At 28.3% G+C, this 27,532-nt stretch overlaps 1 protein-coding gene across 4 annotated transcripts in view; it reads left to right on the top strand.

Annotated features, from left to right (window-relative positions):
- The window catches only part of Kdm3 (Lysine demethylase 3), a 133,893-nt gene that overhangs the window by 55,742 nt on the left and 50,619 nt on the right, over positions 1–27,532 (top strand). For all 4 annotated transcript variants that reach the window (XM_074244322.1, XM_074244320.1, XM_074244319.1 and 1 more), the window contains exon 9: positions 23,927–25,949. In XM_074244322.1, the coding sequence (XP_074100423.1) occupies positions 23,927–25,949 (2,023 nt within the window). The remainder of the gene's footprint in view (positions 1–23,926; positions 25,950–27,532) is intronic.

The raw sequence follows: 27,532 nt of genomic DNA, 5'->3' as shown, positions 1-27,532 counted from the left end.
AATAATTATAATAACTATAGCAACAAAAAAAATATATATAAAGGTTTATGAACTACTGTTTTCATTTACAATGTTACAATATTATTTATCGTTAAATATGCATAAGTATTATAAAATTTTATTTGCATACCTTCGGTGTATTTTTCATTAATCTCTTTTTTACAATAATCATAATATTATTTATTATTCCGATAAAATGTTTATTTTAAGTCGGTACGCAAACATGCAGAAGATTTTTTTATTGTTTTATAAATTAAAACAAAATTTTTCTGTTTATTTTTTTAAACAAGAAAAAAAGAAATATAAAAAAGTTTGAAAAATTCAAAAATGCAATTTTTCATAGTAAAATTGATTAAAATAAAATACAAAAAATTAGACCGTGATCTTCCAAAGGATTTAGTTTTAGATCATACTGAAGCGTATAAAAAATAAATGGACTTGATCCGTCAAGTTTTTCGGCTGTTATCGTGACCACACCAATTTTCATAAATACATTTGACAGCCGGAATAATTTTTTTTATTTATTTAAAAAGGAAAATGTCTTTTAAAAATATCGTAAGTGTTGAAACTTGTATTTTTTTCATTACATTTGTGTATCAATATTGTTCTACACTGAAAAAAAAATTAACTTGAATCAAGAGTAAAATTCTCGAACCAAGAAAATAATTTTGAAGAAGCTCATTGTCTAGAATCAAGACAAAAAATTCTTAAATCAAATAAAATGTACTTAAATCAAGTGAAATTTCTTAGTTTAAAAATTTTTAAACTCAAACCAAGAAGATTAAATTCTTCAAAATTATTTACTTAATTCAAACAAATTTATAGTTTACACTTAAATTTTATTAATTTATCAAAGATTGATTTTCTAAAAAACTAAAGAAAATTTAAGGATTTTTTTCCTTTTTTACAAATAGTTTTTTTTTTTTTTTTACAAACTATAGTTTTTAACCAGAAACAAGCCCCTACTCCCTTCAATTTTCCCCATTATATTTATAGAAACATGCGTATCACATTTGTTTCTTACACCCATACGAGGAATTTTACACAGCAGTGAACAAAGTTGATTTTATCTAGAAGTTCTTCTGTAAACTTAATGAAAATAAAAGCAATTAAATACCTTAATCATCAATACTTAATTAATTAAAAAATAAATTAGTAATAATTATTTGAATTTTTTAAAATTTCGTCGGTAATTTTAATCATAAAAATTCCCTAAATAACAGTAATTATTTTGACCAAAAATCTAGTGAAAAAATTTCACAAAGTAACCTTGAAATTTAAAGTTTGTACATTTTGTGGAAGTTATACGTAAGAATTGTATAATTTGTACCATCTGTCTGTTAAATTATTGTAATTTTGAATAACACCCAATTTCGTTAAATATTAATGCATACTATTCCATACAGGAAAATTTCACACTCAGTGATTTCACGTCAAACTGGTCATATTCGTCAGGGACTGTTTTACACAACAATTTTTTATTCCCTCAGGGAACAAAATTGTAAACCATATGACATGTAGGCCATGTAACAAAATAATCAGTTTCATAAGTTAAAATAAATATAGATAAAAAAAAAAACTAAATGAATTTTTTACATTCACAAGCCTAAAAGTATTATAAAAACTTTTCGCCTTTAATTTGAAAATAACGATCAATTCCAATTATAACATCGTTAATGATGATAATAAAATATAAAAATCTTATTATCAGTGCACTTGCCATTAATTTCCAATAAAAAATTTATTAATTTACCAATTAAAAAAAAAAAAAACAATTTTTTTTTGTTGAGTAAAAATTTTTTTAAGATTCATTAAACGACGATTGTATTCTTTAATGGTATATTGATAAAAAAAACTTGGCTAATTTTTTTTTTATTTGTTAATTTATAATGGCTAGTATTTACATCACTTACATTTTGATTCATCAGTTCTATCAAATTGAAAGAAATAAAAAAATATCCGATACTAGCTGTAACAATGAGGTCAATTTATTATTCTGAGTAACGAGATTATTTTATCAGCACAAAAATTCCACTATATGTTTTGTAAGAATATGAGAAATAGGCTTCTCGGTATTGAAACTAAAAATAATGTGTTAAAATAAATAATTACCAGAATGACGTTGAATCTTTGCGATAAGAAAAAAAATTTTAATTTTTACTAGCAACTTTGCAGTCACTATATGACTGCCGTAACTTGTGAACTGTAAGTAAATAAAATTTTACTTTATTAAATAATGACTTTTGTTAAATTGCCCTGTATTTTTTTAACTATTGACTTTTTTAAGGATATAAGCTCATCCTGATGTTACACTCATCGAGACCTTTCATTTGAATACCCACATCAATTTTTCATATATTTATATATATTATATATATGTATATATGAAAAATATATGAAAATGCATGTGGGTACTCAAATAAAAGCTCTTGATAAGTGTAACATCGAGATGAGCTTATATCTCTCAAAACGTCAATAGTTAAGAAGATATAGTGCAATTTAACAAAAGTCATTATTTAATAAAGCAAAATTTTATTTATTTACAGTTCACAAGTGACTAAAAAAATAGAGTTATTAAAAAAAAATTAATTTTTGTTTTAAAACTATTTTCTACTTAATATAATTTTTAAATTATAAATAAAAAAAAATCGTGGTAATTTATCAATTAATGGATGAAATAAATTTATCATAGTCAATAATAATAATCGATAATAAATGAATAAATAAAATAGATAAAATTACGCAAGGAGAAAGTTGCCTCGACCTCAGGCGGAATAAAACGGTCTTCATCGACGTCAGATTGCCCTTCTTATTCTTAAAGTTAAAAAGGCTAAAAAGAAGGATGTGTGTGAATAAATATATATATATATATATATATATGTGAGTGTATAATAAAAAATAAAGTAAAAGTAAAGAAAATTTTAGTACACACGCAAACATCGCGACCTATGCCTACCGAGAGAGCGCAGTATGTCTGGGTCTTGTGGGATGTTGGGGGAAGTGATGCCAAGAGACCAAGATAGCGATAAAAAAAGATCCAAGACCAAGAAGAAGAAGAAGAAGTGGTAGTGATGAAAAAAAAAAGGTATAAAAAAGAAAAATGGAAATAAAACCGGTTCTTCAGCAGACCATGGTGTATCTAATCACGTCGCTCGAAGCAAAGCCAACTGCTTGCGTACGTAATTTAAACAACTTTAAAGAAAAGAAAGAGATAAGGATGAAATGAAATAAGAGAAAGAGGAAGAAGAGAACATCGTTGATCTCTCCTGTCTCAACAATGTTATGTGAACGCCTCCGCGACGAATTTATGCGAAGCAAATTCTCCGAAGTTTATTCTCCTTTTATTATTTTATTTAACTCATCATTCCATTTGCACATTTTTATTTTTATTATTTATACATTATTATTATCAACGAGTTATCCAGGTCAAATTATAAAATGTCAATTATAGTTTTATTTTAAGTACGATACGTGTTAATTATATTTTTTTTATATCGATCATTAAGAATTTATATTTTTATTCTACAGTTTGATTTACATAATTTGACAACTATTATTTATCTGGAAAGATTATTTAACAGGGGATTTGTTTTGTGGAATCAGAGATAGAGGATTGATAACTGAACCGCGGTACGCTCGACGTGACAATCATGAGAGACGTTAATTAAATGTAGAGACCGAGAGATATCACTCCGTTTATTCTAGGTATGTAATATATAGTTTGAGTACATATAAATATAAAAGTATATAGGATCAATAATTTTAAAAGTATAAAAAATAATAAAAACGAGACATTTGATGGTTATTATTCTTAGTATTGTGATGTACATAATGAAAAATAAAGAAATAAAACTGTGGAGACAAGCTATCAAAAACTTTTATTTAATTTCATTTTATTTTATTTTGTCTGTCAAAGCCATTGGATTGTTTTATAAATTGAAACGGAAAATAATTAAAACACTTATCTTTTGTCCTCTCTACTTTTATTTAAATAAAACTATTCTCGTTTAGTTATTCTTTGGTTGATTTTAAAATGCTCCTGGTTACAAACCATTTTTATATTGTACTGGGTTATTGAAATTCACGAATTTATCAAGTTAAATTTTACAGTTTTGTTTTAAGGGAGAACACCACTGTGACGATCGAAAAAAAGAGGTCATTTTTGGGAATTTTTTTGACAAGGAAAATAAAGGAATTTGGGGATCGGATTTTTTTGATTTTTTTAAGGATACTTTAAAAATTATTACCCTAAATTTTTATTAAAAAATTTTTATTTTAAAGATTTTTTTAACCGGGTTAAAAAAAAAAACAGTAAGAATAGTAAGAAAATTCTCAGTCGCCATTTTTTTTTAAATTCCGTATGTGCGACGATAACTACATCCTTACTGATTAAAAAGCAATTTGGGTTTTTATTTTCAGATAATCTTTTTTTGAGTTATCGAAGTAATTATGGAGGGGGAAATTTTTTCTAGTGCTCTGCGAGATTATTAATAACTTTGTAATAATTAAATATTTTTCAATAAAAATTTAGGGTAATAATCTTTAATGTACCCTCAATAAAATAAAAAAAATTCTATCCCCAAATTCCTTGACTTTCCCTGTCAAAAAAATTCCGGAAAATCACCTCTTATGGTGATTTGAAATCTCCAAAGAAAGATTGAAAATTTCCTGAATAAATTCAAAGTTTCTTGAGCCAAGAAAATTTTTTCTTGCTCCAAAATAACTTTTGTCTTCTTTAAAATTTTCTTGACGTAAGAAGTTTGTTTTTTTTTTAGTATTTTTTTTTTTTTTTTTTTTTAGATATATAATACGGCTGCCCAATTTTAAAACACAGCAACTGCAACATTTTATTAATTTTTTATCAATTTTACGCGCAAACTCTTTTTTAATCTTAAAATTGTAAGCTAGTATGTTTTAAAATCGAGCAGCCGAATATTTAAATGTATTTTCGTTGATTTATTAATTACTACATAAGAAAGTAAATACAATTAAGCTCAACAATTACCAGAGTAAGATAAAAATGATCTGACGTATCAGCAATGACCTTTAAAAAATGTTATCGAAATGGTTTATCTATTTATAGGAAGAAAAGATAAAAAAAACTTAGCAGATTATGTTACTGATTGGTTTTTTATTTTGAGTTAGGCCCTCGGGAGTTAAGTCTAGGACATTTTAGTTGTTCATTCTTAAAATTGCGGTGGATAATAATGATTCATAGCAAAAAGTACAGTATTACGTGGGTATACAGGGTGTCTCTGAAGTGGCGGGAGTAATTGTTGGGGTCGATAGAGAAAAAAATACTGAATCGAAAGTTCCTGAGCCAAAAATTTTTTTGGGCCATAGAATTTGAGTTATGAATTAAAAACGATAGCCAATCAGAAGCGCGCTATTCGAGAAATGAAAATGAGCGGGGAAGTAGAGGAGACGCGAGAGTGAGATGCTGCAATAGCAGCTTACTCGCTCACACAAAGCCGAGCATGAGAGGGGATTGTGACGCTATGAGCCGAGTACGTAAGTGTGAATGAGTGGATGTATGAGGTCGCAAGCGGACGGCTTAATGTATGAGTGTGTGTCCGTGTATCGCAGCATTATTGGAGGCGTTGTAACGCTGAATTAAAGCTAACCGGGTACTCTAAGACAGAGGAAAAATTTTAATTTTTATTTTTATTCGAAAAAATTTAATAAAAAAATAAAAAGGCCCAAGATTTAACCAGACCCACAGAAACGGAGAGTAAATTTTTAATTCTCATTTATTTTGCTGGGGATTATTTTCAAATACAAAAAAAAAAAAGGCTAAGATTCAACTGGAATCCAAAAAGAGATGGATGAAAAAATTTTATTTTTTATTTTTAATCAGCAAAATTATTTTTCTTTAAAAAAGAGCCCAATCTCGACTGGAGCAAGAAAAAATGATTGAAAAATTTTATTATTAATTTTCAATCAACAAAATTATTATAAAAAAATAAATGGGCCCAAGTCTCAACCGGACCCAAACAAACGGATAAAAATTTTTATTACTTACTTAATTTGCTGGAAATTATCTTTAAAAACGAAAAAAATGCCCAAGACTCGATCGGATCCAAAAAAATAACAGTACAAAAATTTTTCCTTATTTTCAATCAGCAAAATTGTTTCTTTTAAAAAAAGGCCCAATCTCGACTGGAGCAAAAAAATGATTAAAAAATTTTATTATTAATTTTCAATCAACAAAATTATTTAAAAAAAAAATAGTCCGCAGACTCAACCGGACCCAAACAAACAGATAGATAGTTTTAATTACTTATTTATTTTGATGGGAATTATTTTAAAAACGAAGAAAATCGCCCAAGACTCGACCGGACCCAAAAAAAAAAAAATAAATTGAAAAATTTTGTTTTCATTTTCAATCAGCCAAATTAATTTCTTTTCGAAACAAGGCCCAATCTCAAACAGACTAAGAGAAACTAATTAAAAATTTTATTTTTATTATTAATCAAATATTATTTAAAAAAGAAAATAAGCCACAGACTTAACCGGACTTAAACAAACGGATAGAAAATTTTTATTACTTACTTAATTTGCTGGAAATTATCTTTAAAAACGAAAAAAATGCCCAAGACTCCATCAGACCGAAAGGGAGATGAATAAAAAAATTTTACTATTCATTTTTAATCATCATAATTAACTTTTTTATAATAAAAGGCTCAATTTCGACCGGACCCAGAAAAAATGATCCAAAAATTTTATTTTTTATTGTTGATCATCAAAACTAATTAAAAAAACAAATGAGGCCCTAGACTCAACTGGACCCAAACAAACGGATAAATAATTTTTATTACTTATTTATTTTGCAGGAAATTATTTTTGAAAACGATAAAAATGCCCTAGACTCGACCAGACCCGAAATAAAATAAATTGAAAATCTTTGTTTTTCTATTTTTAATCAGCAAAATTATTTTCTTTTGAAAAAGGGCCTGATCTCGACTGGAGCAAGAAAAAATAATTGAAAAGTTTTATAATGAATTTTTAATCAACAAAATTTTTTAAAAAAGAAAATAGGCCCCAGACTTAACTGGACCCAAACAAACGGAAAGAAAACTTTTATTCCTGTTTTTTTGTTGGGAATTATTTTTCGAAACAAAAAAATTGCCCAAGACTCGACCGGACCCGAAAAAGATAAATCGAAAAATTTTATTTCTAAATATTAATTAACTAAATTATTAAGAAAAAAAAAAATAGACCCAAGACGCAGCAGGACCCAAATAAACGGATAGAAATTTTTTATTACTTGATCACCAAGATTAATTTTCCTTGAAAAGAAAGGCCCAATCTCAAACAGACTTCGAATAACTGATTGAAAAATTTTATTATCAATTATTAATTAACAACATTATTCTTAAAAAAAAATTAATAGGCCCCAGACTCAATCGGACCCAAACAAACGGATCGAAAACTTTTATTTCCCATTCATTTTGCTAGGAATTATTTTTAAAAACGAAAAAAATGCCCAAGACTCGACCAGAGCCAAGAATAGAAGAATGCAAAAAAATTTATTTTCTCTTTTCAATAACAAACAAAAATTTATTGAACAAAAATCAGCCTAATCTTGACAAGACGATAAAAAACTGATTGAAAAATTTATTATCAATTATTAATTGACAAAATTATTTCAAAAAAGAAAATAGGCCCCAGACTCAACCGGACCAAAACGAACAGATAGAAAATTTTTATTACTTATTTCTTATGCTCGGAATAATTTTTGAAAACAGAAGGAATTGCCCAAGACTCAACCGGACCCAACCAAACGGATGGAAAACTTTCATTTCTCATTTATTTTGCTGGGAATTATTCTGTAAAATAATTTTTCAATTAATCGTCAGGTAAAATGTCAAAAAATAAATTAAAACAAACATTGAACTCAAGTCCCAATAATTTTGATATTTTAATTAAAATTATTTTTTAATTAATTGACAGGTAAAATGTCAAATAAGGAATTGAAAAAAAAATCGCTCTCGAGTCCTGATAATTTTGATATTTTTATTAAAATTATTTATCAGTTAATTAACAGGTAAAATGTCAACTAATAAATTAAAAAAAAAAATTGAACTCAAGTCCGAATAATTTTGATATTTTAATTGAAATTATTTATCAGTTAATTGACAGGTAAAATGTAAAAAAATATACTAAAAAAAAATCGCTCTCGAGTCCTGATAATTTTGATATTATTATTAAAATTATTAATCACTTAATCAACAAGCGAAATGTCAAATGATAAATTAAAAAAAAAAATTGAACTCAAGTCCGAATAATTTTGATATTTTTAATAGAATTATCTATCAGTGAATTAACAGGTAGAATGTCAAATTATAAATTAAGAAAAAAATTGAACTTAAAAATTGAATCTTAGCCTTTTTTTTTTTTGTATTTGAAAATAATCCCCAGCAAAATAAATGAGAATTAAAAATTTACTCTCCGTTTCTGTGGGTCTGGTTAAATCTTGGGCCTTTTTATTTTTTTTTATTAAATTTTTTCGAATAAAAATAAAAATTATAGTATATTACACCCCTTGGGAAGGAAAATAAGAAAAGCCTCAGATCACATGTAATTGTTGGCCGAGGCGAAGCCGAGGTCGACAAACATGTGATCTGAGGTTTTCTTTTTTACTTTCCAAGGGCTGTATACTATTTTTTTGTCCGACGAAGGCGGAAAGCGGCAACTTTGTTTAGCGTAGCGGGACGAAAGTTGCCACTTTCCGCCCGGAGGGCAAAAAAAATTTTTTCCTCTGTCTTAGAGTACCCGGTTAGCTTTAATTCAGCGTTACAACGCCTCCAATAATGCTGCGATACACGGACACACACTCATACATTAAGCCGTCCGCTTGCGACCTCATACATCCACTCATTCACACTTACGTACTCGGCTCATAGCGTCACAATCCCCTCTCATGCTCGGCTTTGTGTGAGCGAGTAAGCTGCTATTGCAGCATCTCACTCTCGCGTCTCCTCTACTTCCCCGCTCATTTTCATTTCTCGAATAGCGCGCTTCTGATTGGCTATCGTTTTTAATTCATAACTCAAATTCTATGGCCCAAAAAAATTTTTGGCTCAGGAACTTTCGATTCAGTATTTTTTTCTCTATCGACCCCAACAATTACTCCCGCCACTTCAGAGACACCCTGTATGTTAGTATATTATGCGTGTACATGAAATAAAGTAACTCCAGCCTATGTAATGGTAGTGATGCTTTCGTTAAAGCGTCTGGACCGGTTTTCTTGTCGGTGAACTGAAGATCGGTATGGTGGACTGAACCGGTTTCTTTAAGAAGCGAAAAGAGAAAAGAAATGAGACAGAGAGAGAGAGAGAGAAAGAGAGAGAGAGAGAGAGAAAGAGAGAGAGAGTAGAGGGAAAAATTATATACGAAAGAAAAAGATAATCAAAAAATAATAAATGAAGGGAATTGGATACCCGATAGGAAACCGGTACCAGTCCGACAGGTACTGATCTCTTGTACCTGTACCTGTTGGAAGTTCTGCGTCACTTTGAAACATTGAGTCACTTTTTTTTTTTTAGCTTTGTTTTGTTTTGTTTTTTATTTCATCGGAATCCGGTGTCGAATTTATTCAGGAAAGCAATTCAGACAGATATAACATCTGAGAGGAGTAGTGGTAAATCAAGAAAGATTCATCAGATTAAATTATCTCACAGTCAATCAATCTTTGATTCTGTTCAACGGTAATATTTACGATCGATAATGTAAATATACTTTAATAAAAAACTAATTGATAAAACAAAAATATTACTTTTAAAATTTCTATTTTAGGATATTCAATTTTTTTTTATTCGATAAATTAATTTGTGAATTGATTGATTACAATTTTTATTGATTGGATGAGCAAAAAATTTTAAGTTCAAAATCTTACTGACTTGATTCAAAAATTACAATAAAAAATTGTACCATATTTTACAAAAAAAATTAAATTTATTACAGTTTTAAATATCATCCCCGATTATACTGAGTGAAAAAAATTTCAGATAACAATGAGTATAATCCAGATTATAATGAGTATAATCCAGATTATAATGAGTATAATCCAGATATCACGCAGTATAATCTGGATTATACTAGCTACTATTTGAAGTTTTTTTCACTACAGATATCACTGAGTATAATCTAGGATGATATCCAGTGTCATCTTGTTCTTTCCGTGCAGCCAAGAATTTTTTTTTTTTTTCAATGTATGCCTTACTTTTCAAATATAAAAATAAATTTTACTATGTTGAAAGGATATAAAAGACACCATCTATTAACAATCTCTTTAACTACCATAACAGATTTTAAATTGTTTAAATTTTAGGCGAAAATAGTAATTTTATCAAATAAAATTAACAAATTTCTTGTAAATGTGATATATACTAACATATTACGTAATGTAATGGAATTTCCGGCGGCGAGTTGCCTAAACAAGCGAAACAAGTGCCGAAAACCTCATCCATTTAGTTAATCCATAAATCAATTTAATGATTTTTTTCAAGTAACGACGTTAACGTAACATTTTACCTAATATTGTTATCAACAAAATAATGATCATATAATAATATGGAAAAAAGTAAATTTAAATTGTCTGGCTAATAAAAATATGATTAAACAAAAAGAAAAAAATTTTCTGTTGATTCAAAAATTGTTTTAATTAAAATTTTATTATAAATCTATTTATTTGGAGAATTAATTATGAATTGTGTTTTAAAAAACCATTAACTTAGTTGTTAAAGAGAAAAAAAAATAAACAACTTATAATTACACGAAGAGGCTGAAAAATTCTTAATGAATAATTTATAAAAGTAGACTAAAGTTTTAAAATTACTTGTTAAAATAAATGGTGTATAAACTTTTTTAAAGAGAAAGATAATCTATTGGTGTTTTTTTTTTATTTTTATTTATCTTTATCTTCTTTGGCTTCGCGAGCGCAATAGATAGATTCAATTATTTAATCATATAACTACGATTAGATTTTTATTAATTACGAATTTATTTTGAAAAAAAATTTTTTAACTGTATAATTACGTGGTTAGTTTATAAATTTAAAGGCTTGATAGCCGCAGAAGATTTTAAAAAATGCATACAAGACCAAATAAGAATTTGACCTGAAAACCTTCACGTAATACTTGTATCCGAATAACCCGAGGGGACCTTTTTATTTAAAAAAAGAAAAAAGAAGGGATTTTTTTTATGTCAGAAAAAAAATGAGGATTTAGTTTCAAGGTCGAGTGGGCCAGACACACTTGCACGCAGGTCTTCCGTATCCAAGAAGTCGTTAACGTAATTAAAAATAAACTACCGGAACTATAATTATCTTTCTAACAGTTTGGAATTACAGGTAACGATAATGGTTTAGTTCGTAAGAAAAAAAAAAAAACGTATTAAATTTTAGCTACCCGATTTATACTTTTTGTTCGAAAAAATTTATACAATTGCTTTGAAATTATAAAATGAATGGGCTAAAAATTCTCATGAGTCAGTTTACGGTTAAACATCTTTCGAGTTTTTAATTTATTCAATTCATTGAGAATTGTTGGCATTCGGAAATTTAAATAAAATTTTATTATCCAAATTATCTATATTATGAAGAATTTTGTGTCCAGAATAATTCAGGATAAAATCGGTTTTTTTTTAGAGAAATTTAGAGTCACTGAAAAGGTCTTGAATTTGTGTCTTTTCAAGGTTTCATATAATTCTCACCGATAGTCAATTTATTATAAGTATTTAGGGTGCATTCGAAAATATTTTATTTCTAGATACATAATTAAGAAATGACCTTGAATCTTGTGAATTATTGATATTTTTAAAGATATAAGCTCATCCCGATGTTACAGTCATCGAGACCTTTCATTTGAGTACCCACATTAATTTTTCATATATTTTATATATTTATATATATATATATATATATATATATATATATATATATATATATATATATATATATATATATATATATATATGTATATATGAAAAATATATCAAAAATGCATGTGGGTACTCAAATGAAAGCTCTTGATGAGTGTAAGATCAGGATGAGCTTATATCTTTAAAAATGTCAATAATTAAGAAATTACATTGTATTTTGTGAACTAATGATATCTTTAAAGATATAAGCTCATCCTGACATTACACACATCGAGACCTTTCATTTGAGTACCCACATCAATTTTTCATATATTTATATATATTACATATATCATATATATGTATATATGAAAAATATATCAAAAATGCATGTGGGTACTCAAATGAAAGGTCTTGTTGAGTGTAACATCGGGATGAGCTTATATCTTTAAAAATGTGAATAATTCACAAGATACAAGGTAATTTCTTAATTATGTATCAAGAGATACATTGTCTACTTTTTAAATTATATTCAAATTTTTAACATCACTAAAAACCAGAAGCGTTAAATTGAAATATTTTGTTTCGTTAAAAGGACAATATTTACGGTAATTACATTGATGTCGTATTTTTGACCCGTAAAATTAATCATTTTTTTTTAATCAGTTATCTTTAAGTCAATAAAAATTACGTCGAAAGATTAAGTCACAGATACAGATAAATCAAACTAATAAACGCGTCTTAAAAAACCACTAAATTTATTTCAAGCTTAAGATAACAGTTTAAGCTTGATTTCAGAGTAAATTTCTCGGATATTGAGACTTTAACTCGTAATACTTTTATCTTTCGTAAAATTTGAATCTTCAAATTCTATGTTCTCTAAAAGTTAATGTATAAGTATAAACATATAAATTCATATCAGTTTTTAGAGCTGAAGACTGTAAAGTTAGTTCTTGGATTAATATTCAGAATCGATTTTCACTGTTAGTCTTCTGTCTTGAAGATCGTTTTCAGATTCCGGATTAAGACAAGCACAAGATTACAAGTTTAACTCTGGGCAAATTATCAAAGTTAATGCACTTGTGTCGCTTAAAACTTTCACGTAGTCTTCTTGCTAGGAAGAAGGTCGTGGGAAATACACCCGGTTCATTTATTACCACTGCTATATTATATGAATTATATATGGGTTATTTTACAATAAAATATCACACATATTCTAAGTTTAAAGCGGATGAAATACGTTAGTTAGAAGATTCATTTATTCTATATATATATATATATTTACAACATACACAGATGTATAAATGTCTCAATATATTTACGTGTCTTCGAGTACTTTTACACGCAGTTAGAAGTGATTAATGATCCTGATATCCTTCTTACAACAAGTTACGTTTAAATCTTTTGCGTAACTTTTTACTGTTTAATTTTTCTCTCACAATAAATGAAGAATAATTATTATTTTGCTTTTATTGTAAAAGCATAAATAATTAATAAAAGCATAAATAATCTCTAATAAAAAAGTTATTAATTATCCCGCTATTGCTCATCGTAAAAATAATAAATATTTTTTTTTGATGTAAAAGCTTTTTGGACATTAAAGAAACATTCATTGACTATTTAATTAAAAATTCATATAAATTAAAAAAATATATTTTACATTTTATTTAAACAGTAAATAGATCAAAAATCAGGTCAAAAAATTTGAACAGGCTTCAATTTATTCCACGGCTTAATAACGCGAAGGAACAGCGTTCAAGCCCAGCCGTAGGCACCAGCAATTTTTCCATCAAATTTAATTATCATTTCATTTTAAATTCGCTGCAAAAACTGGAATAAAGTTTTTTTACGGCTTTGTAATTGAGTGAATTGTAATTAAAAAAAAAAAAAAAAAAAAAAAAAAAAAAACAACATGCAAGTTCGTTGTTCTGGAAAAATTCCAGCGATAATATCAAATAAAGCCAGCTGGCGCAATTCGCTTACACACTATGCTGATAAATTATTTATCTACGCTGGATTTTTGCTGGCTCCCCAGCCACATTTTTTTTTTTTTTTTTAATTTTCTTCATCCTACATTCCTCTATTTATTTTTATTTTATTATTTTATTATTATATATTTTATATTGTTTCCTTGAAAGTGTGCTAGCGTTAAAGAGTCTGAGCTATCACCTTTAACAGCCGATCGATCGTCTAGGCTCTAATACCATACTAAACTACTATATAAAGATACAAAAGGGGAGAAAAAAAAAAAGATATTATATGATATAGGGAATAAATGAGAGAATGAAACTCAAACTTTTTATGGCTCATGTTACTCGCTCGATACTTCCTCATTGTCTTGGGTTAGGGACTTTTTTCAGCCTTTTAATCTATTTATTCATTATAATCTCATCTTTTGTTATATTATGTTATGACATGAATACAACTATTTTTCTTAATTATAATTCTAAAAGCTTCTTTTTATCAAAAATATTATTCTATACACGGAAAGAATAAGATGACATTGGATATCATCCCAGATTATACTGAGTAAAAAAAATTTCAGATAGTAGCTAGAATAATCCAGATTACAATGAGTATAATTTAGATTATAATGAGTATAATCTAGATTATAATGAGTATAATTTAGATTATAATGAGTATAATCCAAATTATAATGAGTATAATCTAGATTATAATGAGAATAATCCAGATATCACGCAGTATAATCTGGATTATACTAGCTACTATCTGAAAATTTTTTTTCACTACAGATATCACTGAGTATAATCTGGGATGATATCCAGTGTCATTTTATTCTTTCCGTGTTGCGGAAAACTCTGTTTTTTTTTTTTTTTTTTTTTTTTTTTTTTTTTTTAATATTTATTTCTGCAAATTGGTAGTAATGATTCAGAATTAATTAATACGATATGCATGTCATTCTTCATTAATAAAGCTTGTCAAAAATCCATGTCACGGTGGAATGACTCGACACAATATGTGCTAGTAAACACATCAATAGACAAACTGTCTTGATTCAAGAGAAATAATTTTCTAATAAAATTATTTTTAATTTAAGATGACTTGTTAAAAAAATTTTGTACCTTGAATATCGTCATCTAGATTCAAAAGACGAATGCCTTTGACTCATAACTATTGCTTCTTAATCAAGAAGAAATTATCTTTAATCAAATTTAAAAAAAAAAATTGTATGTATTAAATAATTATTAAAAAATTTAATGCATTAAATAATTTTTAAAAAATTAATCTAAACAATAATTTGAAAATTAGCGAGAGTAAAATATGTTAAAGTATTGTGATTTATGAAGTGTTTATACAAGTTAACATATGACACATTACAAGTACATTACAAAATTGAAATTACCGATATGTATATGAAGATCGAGTATAACCGCGCCCGTAAGAGTCGATCACAATAATGATAATGATAATGATGATGATGATGATAGAAGTAGTTTATAGAGAGAAGTAGTTTTAAACCAAACCGGTCAGATCCGGTCTTCTTGTGGACGTATCAAACCGGTCGTGCAAGTTTTTTGCAATATCATTTAATTTTTATTTTGGGCTTTTTTTTATTTTCCAATTTATTCATTTAATTTCTTTTTTTATCCCTTCAATACCAATCGTGTTCTTAATTTTGACCCTTCGTCGGTTCTTTCTTCAGGTCAGTTGAACCTTCGTAATTAAATGGACATTATTTTAGGATTTAGAATTTTGTTTATTAATGCCAAGGCTCTGGACAAATGGCAAATTTCATTACATACACAGAAAAAAAAATTAACTTGGTTTAAGAGAAAAATTCTTGAACCAAGAATATAATTTTGAAGAGGGTATCAAGAAGAAAAATTCTTAAATTAAGTAAAATTTCCTTAAATCAAGAATTTTTCTACTCAAATCAAGAATATTGAGCTTTTCAAAAATATGTACTTGATTCAAGAAAATTTTTTAACTGTGTAGTAAATACATTTGTTACATAACTAAATATATTTGTGAGTACATAAAACAACGATACATAGAAAAAAAAAAGTCTTGAGTCAAGCGTAAATTTTTTTAAATCAAGAAAATCTTAAGGAAAATTTTTTGAATGAAGTTAAAATTTTTTGAACGAAGTTAAATTTTTTTATGCCAAGAAAATTTGTTCTTGCTCCAAAATAACTTCAGTCTTCCTTGTAATTTTCTTAGTTCAAGAAATTTTTTTTTTGTGCATAAGTAAGAATATTTTAGATAAATTTGATTTAGTATTACATCGGTATTCATTTGGTAAATAATTATTTAAGAGCAGAATAAAGGATTTATTACTTATTACTTATAATTAGTTCAATTTTAATTGTATGTATTGCACTGAGTTCATCCTTATCACAGTCACATTAAAGAATTAAATTTTTGACTTAGTATACAGTAATTGAAATTTTAATAAATATTTTATCAAATCTTTACTTTTAATTCGAGAATCAATAAATAATTGAAGACCTTTTTTTTTTTTTGAAGATTTTATCAATAATTAACAAAATACAAATAATTGATTAAAATGAAAATTAACAGAGTGAATTTTTGGTGTTGCAATGAGGTTTAGAATTCAAAGAGATAAATTTCGGAGCCTGCGTGTTAGAAAATGGAATCAAGTGGAATGGAAGAGACACAATAGATGGAATGAAAGAGGGGAAATTATCGATCGTATTTAAATTAAACTAGTATGTACATGGACGTTGTATGTAAATGTGTTGCTCGGTTGAGTAGAGTAGAGAGAGTAAACTTTTGCAATGACTTGTATATCGTGTTCGGGTTGTACATGTGGGCTTCGGGTCAGGTATAAACTTGATTTCAGTCCTTCCCTATCATACACATTCAGTATATGTACATACTCTCTATATATACACACATATATAAATAATATGTACACGGACTGTATATCATACACACTAACACTAAAACACGGTGTTTGCTTAGTCACGTGCCGGCTCATTTCCGCGTTTACGAGCTCTACGTTCTATGAACCAGTGGCATTAATGACTCGCGCACTTGGGATCATACGCATGTTGCAGCAATTTGATGAGATGTAATTATTATTTCTCTTTGTTACTCTTGTACGTAGTATTTCTCATACTCTTTTCTTTTATCATTATGTTATGTTTTTTTTTTTTTGCTTAAGCTACATAATAATTACGAGCAATGACGTCACAAACACGTGGTTAAACTAAAAATTTTAAAAATTGTTTACTTAATTAATTAATTACTCAGTAAATGAATGTAAGATCGGGTAATTAGGTTGCAATAATCTAATAATAAATTATAATGACAGTTATAATTAATCCATTCAATTGTTCGCGCTTATTGCATTCATTACCATACATTTTAAATTATAATAGATGTTTTAGCAATTATGCAAACAAATTTTTAATCTTGGATTTATTTTCAGTTGATAAGATTTTTTTTAAATATAAAATTTCGGGTATATATTTATAGATGTCTATTTTTTAAAGTTTTATAGATTAATTGTTTTTTAAATTAAATGCTTCTTTATTGAATTTACTGAATTAAATTAATCCCTTTTTATTTAGTTTCGATTTTTATATTTATTGTTTTTTAAATTTATCTATTTATAAAAAAGCCTAATTTTTTTATTTTATAATTTTAAATTTACATTTTAAATTGACGATAGGATAAAATATTAATTTTTTTTTTTTTTTTGAGAATAAATAAAAAAATTTTCAAAGTTATAAATTACTGTGCAAAAAATTAATGATAAATAAAAAATTGGTATTCATTTGCAACTGGGGTCATTTTTATTTTTGAAAAAAGCTATTGAAATATGAATATTTTAATATTTTCGATATTACCGCCATAAATCCGTCGTAAAAACAAGCAGAATAAAAAAAATTAAAAAATGTTAAATTTTCACTTAGATATGGCCAAAAATAATATAACATTTTAATGCGTACATTATTTATTTGTCTAGTAAATACAAATAAATAAAAATATTTATAAATTTAATAGTGAATTAAAAACTTATAATTTTCTCTGATAAATAAATAAAATTGATTAATTTTATGAAAATGATTTGAGTATAAATAATTTAAGGTTGCTTACACACGGAAAAAACAAGATAACACTGGATATCATCCCAGATTATACTCAGTGATATCTGTGGTAAAAAAAAAATTTCCAGATAGTAGCTAGTATAATCCAGATTATACTGGGTGATATCTGGATTATACCCATTGTAATCTCGATTATACTCATTATAATCTAGATTATACTCATTATAATCCAGATTATACTAATTATAATCTGGATTATACTCATTATAATCTGAATTATACTAGCTACTATCTGAATTTTTTTTTTCACAATATAATCTGGGATGATATTTAGTATCATCTTATTCTTTCCGTGCACAAGATGCCTCTAACATCTAAAAAAATTAAAAAAATTGTCACTGGTAATTAAATTATTAAACTATGAACTAATTAAAATTCATCAAATTAATCTGACCTTTTATTGTAACTACTTATAAAGTCAGAAACTTAGAATTAACAATTCAAATAAGAGTAAATATTGAATTAAAATAAGCCTCTCTTTGAAATTGTTATCTTTGAAAGAGTATTCCGGTGACCTATTATTGAGAGGTTAAAAATTAATTTTATTGAATGAAATAACTTTATAAATATTAAGTGATTGATTATTAGTTGTGAGTATTAAAAAAAAAAATTAGTTATGCAATATAGATTGAATTATTATAGAATTAACGATTGAATGGTCAGTGACCGGATGTGACACATTTCATTAAATATAATATCTATGTGTGTATAATATATAATATATACGCCTGGAAGTTATGATAACACACGTGATAATTACTCGCGTGTTTACGATCGATAAAGTCTTGGCAAACTTGTCTATACTTCTATAATTTTTTATCACATGGATATAAATTATTGTTAATAAAAATACACGTGTGGTCCAGCTTTTTGAAATACAAGTGTTAAAAAATATGTATTTACTGAATAATTTTCAAGTTATCGCTGGTGTATAATTAAAACTTCTAAATCGATGTAACGAAACATTTTTTATTCTGTTATGTTACATATAAGTTATAATATTGTGATTAATAAAAAAAAAAAAAAAAAAAAAAATGATTAAAAGCTTATCGCGAATGAAAATCCACCTGTCTAGATTATTTACTCTGTGTAATTTACTAATTAATTTTAAATAGATTATCCGGACACACCTATTATTGACAGGTTAAAAAACTGATTGATCTAATTATTGACATACCTTAGCCCCAATTATTGACACCTATACTGCGCAAGCGTCGAATCATCTGCTTATTCTTATCTATCGAAACTTACTTTTAAGTAATCAATATTATTAAAGTTTATTAATAATAATTTCCATAAATGATTAATGACTATTAAAAATATAAAAATTAATTTAAAAATAATTTATTGAATATCAATATGAGATTCAATTTAAAAATTATCAACTAGTTATTGACACCCATTATTTAAATATTATAAAGCATACAATTAATTTCGATTTTATAAATTTTTCATATATTTTTAATTTAAAAAAAAAAAAAAAAAATCATATAATTAGATGTAGAAATTAATTTAAACTCGGCATTTAAAAAAAATGCTTTTCTAACCAAAGTCGTTAAGAAAATAGACGCTTGTAAGCTGGTTTGATGAACTTTATTTTTTTTTAATAATTAATATTTGATATTTTGAAGTGACAGTAATTTTTTTCAATTTTTTTGTTAATTAAAATTTATATGATAGTTATTCTTATTACAGATAATTAAATATATTTAAAAATAATTTAGAGTGTCAATATTTAGACCCCTGTCAATAATTGGGGCTTCGTTTTTTTTATACTGAAAAAAAATTGACGATTCATGAAAAGTTTTTCACTTTTGTTTTAATTTAATATATACGTCTAGTTTTTTTTCAAAATTCAAACTTTTAGATAAACGAAAATTTGAAAAGCTCGACAATAAAAATTGATTGTACCAACAGCAAGTTTTATAATTAAAAGTTGGGCTGTTTAAACAAAAATATTTAAAAATAAAAAACATTTCACATGTATGTTATATAGGGGATAAAGTTATTTTGTGTAATTAATACGCCAAGGTGGTCGATGTCTGGAGCCCTTGTGGCACAGCTGTGTGTTATTATTGTGTTTTTATGACAGTCTAGATTGTAAATTATAAAGCTTTAAAGGTCTGTTAAGCTCATTATATGTTTTATTGTTTAACGATTTTTAAATTTTAACTTTTGCTTTAAAAATCTTAACCTGCCTCAGGAGTATTGAGTAAAAAAATTAATTGTTTTTTTTTTTTTTTTACGACAAAATATTTGTTAAATCGGTAAAATAGTTTTCAAATTATTCTATTTATTTACCGGGATTTTTTTCTGATAATTTTTGGCAAACGAAAGAGTAACAACTGAGAGTAAACTTCCCGAGGTCTTTGGCATGCTGCCAATTCCCTCGACTTCATCTACTCTTTCGGGGTTTATCAATACGCGAACACGCAGAAAATTACCTCACGAAAATAGATTCACTCGAGAATAAACGGGATTTGAGATTAAGTTAAAGAACAAGGTACAAGTAGAAGGAGAAAATACTAAAAAAAGGTCAATAAAAATGAAAATTCACGAGTATTCACGATTATATAAAGAAATAAGTCGCGATATTCGGAATAGAGATAAAATTACAAAGTTGGCAAAGATTGTTGTATTTTGTGAATAAATCTCATTCATTTCCTGATAGCAATTCAAACATTCAAATTATATACATATTTATATACATTGTTAAAACTATTAAATAAAAAAATTTGTTATGTCTCCTTTTGAGTTATCTTTATCATAAAACTCATTAATTAAATTATTGTAATCCACTATATATTATGTAAATAACTGTTGTTTTTAAAAATAAGTTTTATCTCAACTTATTTTATAAATAAACTTGAGTTATTCACTTGCAACGTTTGTTATTTGGTTCGTTAATGAGTTGATTAATGGTCCATATAAAATTCAAATTCCGATGGACTTTTGATGTAGAAATTTTATTATTTTTAGCTGTTTAAAGTTCCTCAATGCTCATGTCTATTAAATTATTCGTTTGTTTTGTTTTTAATTTTCAATTATAAAAAATAAATAGAAAAAAAAATCTATATTATGAATACTGCTAGTGTAAATATTTCACTGGAGTTTCCTCATTTGCATGACATGTGGGAAGAAAAAAAATTGGGTTCGTCGATTATTGATCCTGGTTAAAAATACAATTCCAATAAAATCCACCTGAATTATTAATTTATATCATTACTATTGTATTTTAGTACTGGAATGCTTTTATTTTAAACCATTGTTTCTGAAAATTTAATTTAATATGGTTAAAATTCATGCTAATGATTATAATGAAATACATTTAATTTTAACAGAGAATAGTTCACGAAAATAATTGAAATACTTGTTAGTTGAAATATTTGTAAGGAAAATAAAATATTTTTTTTTCTACAAAAATTATATTTATCAAAAAATAATAAAAATGTTGAATATTTTTAAGAAGTTGCATTTGTAGAAATTATAAAAATTTATGGATGCAATTTTTTTATTTTTATAAATTTATTTTTCAAATAAAACTAAAAAATAGCCAAGAAAAATTAGAAAATCAAAACAAATATCTCAATTTATGAAAATATTCATAATTTAGTTCAACAATCAACTTTACAATTGGTAAAAAAAGAAATTTTTAAAATTGTACACCTTAAAACGCTATGCGTCAGATTATATTCAGTGATATCTATGGTGAAAAAAAATTTCAGATCGTAGCTAAAAAAATCCAGATTATAATGAGTGATATCTGGATTATACTCATTATAATCTAGATTATACTCATTATAATTTAGATTATACTCATTATAATCTAGCTTATACTCATTATAATCCAGATTATATTCATTATAATCCAGATTATATTCATTATAATCTGGATTATATTCATTATAATCTGGATTATACTATCTTCTATCTGAAATTTTTTTTCACTCAGTATAATCTAGGATGGAATCCAGTGTAATCTTGTTCTTGCCGTGCAATTGCTTTTTTTAATAATAATATTCAATTTGATTAATAACTGCACAGAAAAAATAAACTTTTTGCTCCAATAAAATTTTAAGAAAAACCAAAATTATTTTAGAGCAAGAAGAAATTTTCTTAGCTCAAGAAACTTTGACTCAATTCAAGAAATTTTCAATCTTCCTTAATATTTTTTTAAGTCAAGAAAATTTACACTCCATTCAAGAATTTTTTTTTTTTCAGTATTTTAAAAAAAAATATTATTGATTATAAAAAAAATTTATTTGGAAAGAAATTAAATTATTTAAGTCGTCTTCTCTAGACCAATAATTATAAATTCCCAATTATATTTAATTGAGACTCTATACTTCTACCAACAAATTTAATGGGAGTTATAGTCAAGAAATTTTCTCTTTAATCTGCTCAAGAAATCTGCCATTTTGTTCAGTCCTGATTAATGAGCTTGTTAGAAAAATTTAAAATTCAAAAGTGTCAACTCAATACACCATAGAACAATGAAAAATGGGTTTGAATTAAAAAAAAAAAAAAAAAAAAAAAACCCGATTGGGCTACAAAGAAAGTACCCCTGTATTTTATCGCTCGAAATAGAGCGTAAAGATCTAACGATCAAACATTGTAATGGTTATGAAGCCCTCGTGGCACTCGTAGCTTTATAGTCTCCATATCCAGCTCGGCAGTACATATTATATTATACACAGAGACTAGAATAGAATGAAAGGACGTGAGTTTACTCCGTGAATCTAAATCTAAAGGCCGTAGGGTGACTTTTTGCAAGAGAACTTCTGACTCCCTAACTAAAACTAAAACTTGGTCGAATGTATTTGCGGTAACGTTGAGTTTCTGCCTAGTTTAACAAAAGGGTTAGCGCAACTACATCCACATATTCATCCACATTTTACACAATAAAACACAAATATAGACGTATATCTTGATCTTCTATCTCCAAGCAATAGAAGAGTTTCTTGCCCTTATTTTAAACTCAACTCAATTCCTTACCGAGAGAAAATAGCACAAAGTATAGCGAGAGAACGTCGGCCAGGTCATTGCCAAATAGATACTCTGGATGTGTTGGTAAATAGAGTACATAAACTAAGATCAAACTGTCTTATACCCATCTAGATTCAAGATTCTTCCGTATTGTAACGTTAGAACTAGATTTTGAACTTCTATTCGTAAGACAAGGCTAATATATAAATATATACTCTGTATAAATCTAGATTTAAATAGCCCCGGCCCGAATAAATGTTTAAAAGATCCTTTTAAAGAAAATAATCGTATTGGAAAAATTTCATCAAATATTATTCTAGCAAACATTTATATTTCCTTATTCGTTCGATTTTATTTGTAAATATAAAAGGTTAGAACGGTTTAGTTGAAGAAGTGAAGAGATAGTTTGAGGTTTTAAGGTTTTAGATAAATTTTTTTATATATATATATATATATATATATATATATATATATATATATATATATATATATATATATATATATTCTTCTTTTGAGAAGGGAATGTAGCATTGTATCATGAGGAACAAAGAGAGAATAGACTGGAAATGAACGAGAATCAGCAATGGCTCCCACTAGGTAATAACAGTAAATCCCTAGCAATAAATCCCCCGGATTCCTCTTTATTTCTCTCCTTCTCTCCCTTTTGGTAGAGACTGTGCTCACAGCACATAACACATCCGCATCTGTATTTTTCTGGCTCTCCTTTTACGCTCTTCGTGTGGGTCATGCATTTGGATCGATTTTCAAGACTCTCAAATGGACGACTAAACCATTTATCTCTTTCTTCTCTGTTAGTTTTTTTTTTTTTTTCTTCATTTTTTATGTAGACAGGTGACAGCTACCGAACGATTTTTTGCAGTGATTGAAATAAAAAATAAATAAATAAATATATTGATTGATTGATTAAGTAAATAGTATTTACAATTAATTAACCATCGATTTATTATTTGTGTTTATAGATAAAGGAATTGCCAAAAAAAAAGGAGCGCAAAAAGTAAACGAAGGATCGGTACGTGAAAAAACCGAGTCACGTCAAGAGGATCGCGAAAACAAAGGCCCAGTGATAAGTACTGTTAAACCTAGTAATCGTGGTCCCCGATCTTCGGTACTTGAGGAGACCAATAGTTTAACAAAACTTCGTAAACGCGGTGGAACTGTAACTGGTGCAGGAACTGGGAGCGCCAGTAGTGGAGGATTAAAAAACGCAGAGACAAATCGTCGAGCTGTGCGCGGTAGACGTGGTCGTCCAACCGATGAATCTTGTCGAAATGACCGGGATCGTTTGAATGCAACAGAAGACAAAGAGCCAGCCCAAGATCAAGATCATTTGAGATCCGAGGACGAGGCTGAAACTGAAGAAGAAGATTGCCCTGTTGAAGGAGGAGAAGAAGAAGACCCTGAGAACGAGAGCGCAGAAGAATCTGATTTAAAGCTTAAAACTCGGTTACGATCCGCACGCCAAGATACCACCGAGCAAGAGGAGAAAAAAGAGTTTAAACTAAACCTCGAGCAAGACCAGGAGAAACAACAGGATCTTGAGAAAAAAGTCTACCAGCAAAATAAACAGTCTGACAGTAACGTTATTGCCAAGACTAGTTTGGCTGATGTTAAACCTGAAGAAGACGAAAGTGAATCACGTGAGCGTGATAGAGAGCCCGAACCGCCACCTAGAATTCCTGATACTCTAGATCCTGGGGGTGATGATAGTAAAATAGAGACTAGCAATTCCACTGGTGGTAATATTAAAACTGTACCAGCTGTTACGAGTAAAAAGGAAGAGAAGGAGACTGTTTATAAGTTTAACAGTGATAGTGCTTTGAAGTTTGAAAATTCAAGCAGTCCTAGTCATAAGCAGGCCAGTGAACTGGTCGAGTGTACGAATAAGGACGGCAGCGTGCTGGAGAGACTGAGTCCATTGAACGCTGGGCCGGGGAGGCTGACCCTGCTCCATAACGAGCAGGAGCGTAGCCGGCACAACGAGAGTCCAGTTATTCTTGCCGAAAGGATAAACAAGCCTCCCGTGTCCTCTTCTGGCGGCTTGGTGAATCCGCATCACAATCACAATCACAATCACCTTCACCAGCAGCAGCAGCAGCAGCAGCAACAACAGCAGCAGCTTCATCACCACCAGGAACACCAACATCTCCAGCAGTACCAGCATTTGCATCCAAGGTACACTGCCAGTCCGGTGATCCATCGGCTAGACTCGGTGAGTCCGCACAGTCATCGCTCACCGTATCATCCTTCACCACACCAGAATCATCATCATCTCCACCATCAGCAGCAGCAGCTTCATCACCAGCATCAAGGTGTCTTAGATATCAGTGATAAGTCTAATCATAATTTGGTCCAACATCATCATCAATTGTCTTCAACCCGGCACGGCGATGATGCCGGTAGTATCATGGAGATGGAGACCGGTGGGAACGGTGCTGCCGTTGGAGGGTTTCCCGGTGTATCAGGTGTCGCCAGTGGCGTCCGAGGCGCTACGACCTATGGCGACAGCGGTTCAGATAGCGGGATAAGTTCGCTGAGAAGTGCCGGTTCCGGGGATGAACGTAGCGGAAGCCGTAGCTCGGCATTGAGCGCTGAAGAAACTACTGGCACAGCGACTACCACTATTCCAACGATAATTCCAGTTCCAGCAACAACATCGGTAACTACAACAGTTCCACCGTCATCTGGTTCAGGTGGTGCTTCGACAACACCCGCCTGCATTCGGCACGTATACAGTGTCCAGCATACCTCACTTATGATGGCACATACCCCACAATCTTCGGGTTCTACCATCCCAGTAAGTGCTCCACCAGTTGGTTACCAAACTCCACCTGCTCCTGCTAGTCATCATCATCATCATTCCTCTGCAGAGATGCTCTGGCGACCACCAAGGTATCCCCCTTTGCCCCACTCGCTTCTTGCTCCAGGTCAACCTATGCCTTCTGAGGAGATGGTAGAGCGGGAGCGACATGACAGAATCATTCGGTAAGTCTATACTCATTTTTTTTTTCTTGTTCTTTTGTTATTTTATCTCTTATTTAGTTGAGTAAAACTTTAAATTAGCATTGGTTCAAAAGTTTATGAATTTATGTATATATAACGCGGCTTGTAAACACGATTGCGTCTACAATTCTCAACGGATTTAGACGAAACTCAATACACATATTCTTTGGATAATAACCTTGAATGAGTTCGAAGATGAACGAAATCCGTCAATAAGTTTAGAAATGGTAGCTCTTCGAAATTATCAAAATAATGAAAATCACGTTTTTGGTGACTTAATTGATGTATAGCATTTGATTGAAAATAGATAACTAATTTTTGATAAATTCATATGAAAGCTCATAAAATTACCTTTAATTTGACGTATATAACATTGAAATTTTGACCATTTTCAAAAAAATTTATAAATTAATAAAGAAAAAAAGTTGAATATCACAATTTTTGAAAAAATTGTATAATCCAAGATTCTACTGAGTATAATTCAAATTATACGGGATATCCATATGGTTATTAGTATAACCAGAAAAATTACTAGGTCAAATCGGAGATTACACTGAGTATAATACAAAAATAATTTATTACAATCTGGATTATATTTGATATTTTCTAAAATTTTTTTTTTACAACAGATAATACTGATTATAATCCGGGAGGATATGCAGTGTAATTTTTTCTTTCTGTGTAGATGGTTAGACTGTTTTTTTTTTTTTTTTTTTTTTTTTTTTTTTTTTTTTTTTTTTTTTTTTTTTTAATAAATTTACCTTGTATCTCGGCTGTGGCCGAGCGGGCTTTTTAAAAATATTTTTTATTTTTATTTATAATATTTAACCAGCTGCAGAACTTTAACTACAAAGTACAGTGTGTGTACTTACTTGTTAGAGTATTATATTATACAATATATTTTTAACTACTCATGATGGCTAAGCTAAAGGCCTTCGGACTTTCTTTGTTCCATCAGTATCGATACATACACAAGTATCGTAGCGTGACTGCCAACTCTTTTAACACTTTCTTCGCGGTTCGCATGCGAATCAGACCAATACATCTCTCCGTATTTTTATACATGTATGTATAGATATAAATGAATATAGAATGAAAGAATAAGTTGAGAAACAGAATAAGAACATCAGCAAAAAAATAATAAAGAAGCACCGATGTAATATGTCGTTGTAGGTAGTTGTTTTGTTAAGGTTGCGTGAGTAAGTGCGTGCACATCATCAACTTTCATATAAATACATATATATATATATATATATATATATATATATATATATATATTGGATGAATGAGTGTGTTTCCGGGCGCCAGCTGCGTGTAGAGACTTGCTCAGTGCTTCCGTTTGATTATTACTTGTGATAGACAAAATAAAACCACCGCATTGATATGCCATCATCATCTTAATGTACATTACATTACATTCTTAAGAAAAAAAATTTATAAATATAATAACAAGGGTAATAATTGTGGTCATTATTGTTATTGTTATTTTTATTATCATAATAGTTGTAATTTATAATAATATAATTGAAGTTCAGTATATCTGTCGAGTACTCTATTGTTTAAGA

Source organism: Cotesia typhae, unplaced genomic scaffold (genome assembly GCF_013202065.1).
Source record: "Cotesia typhae breed Kobodo isofemale line unplaced genomic scaffold, CoteBio_Ctyphae contig_43, whole genome shotgun sequence".
NCBI classification, from domain to species: domain Eukaryota; kingdom Metazoa; phylum Arthropoda; class Insecta; order Hymenoptera; family Braconidae; genus Cotesia; species Cotesia typhae.
Note: the sequence above shows the minus strand (reverse complement) of the source record. Positions and strands in the feature narration are given on the sequence as shown.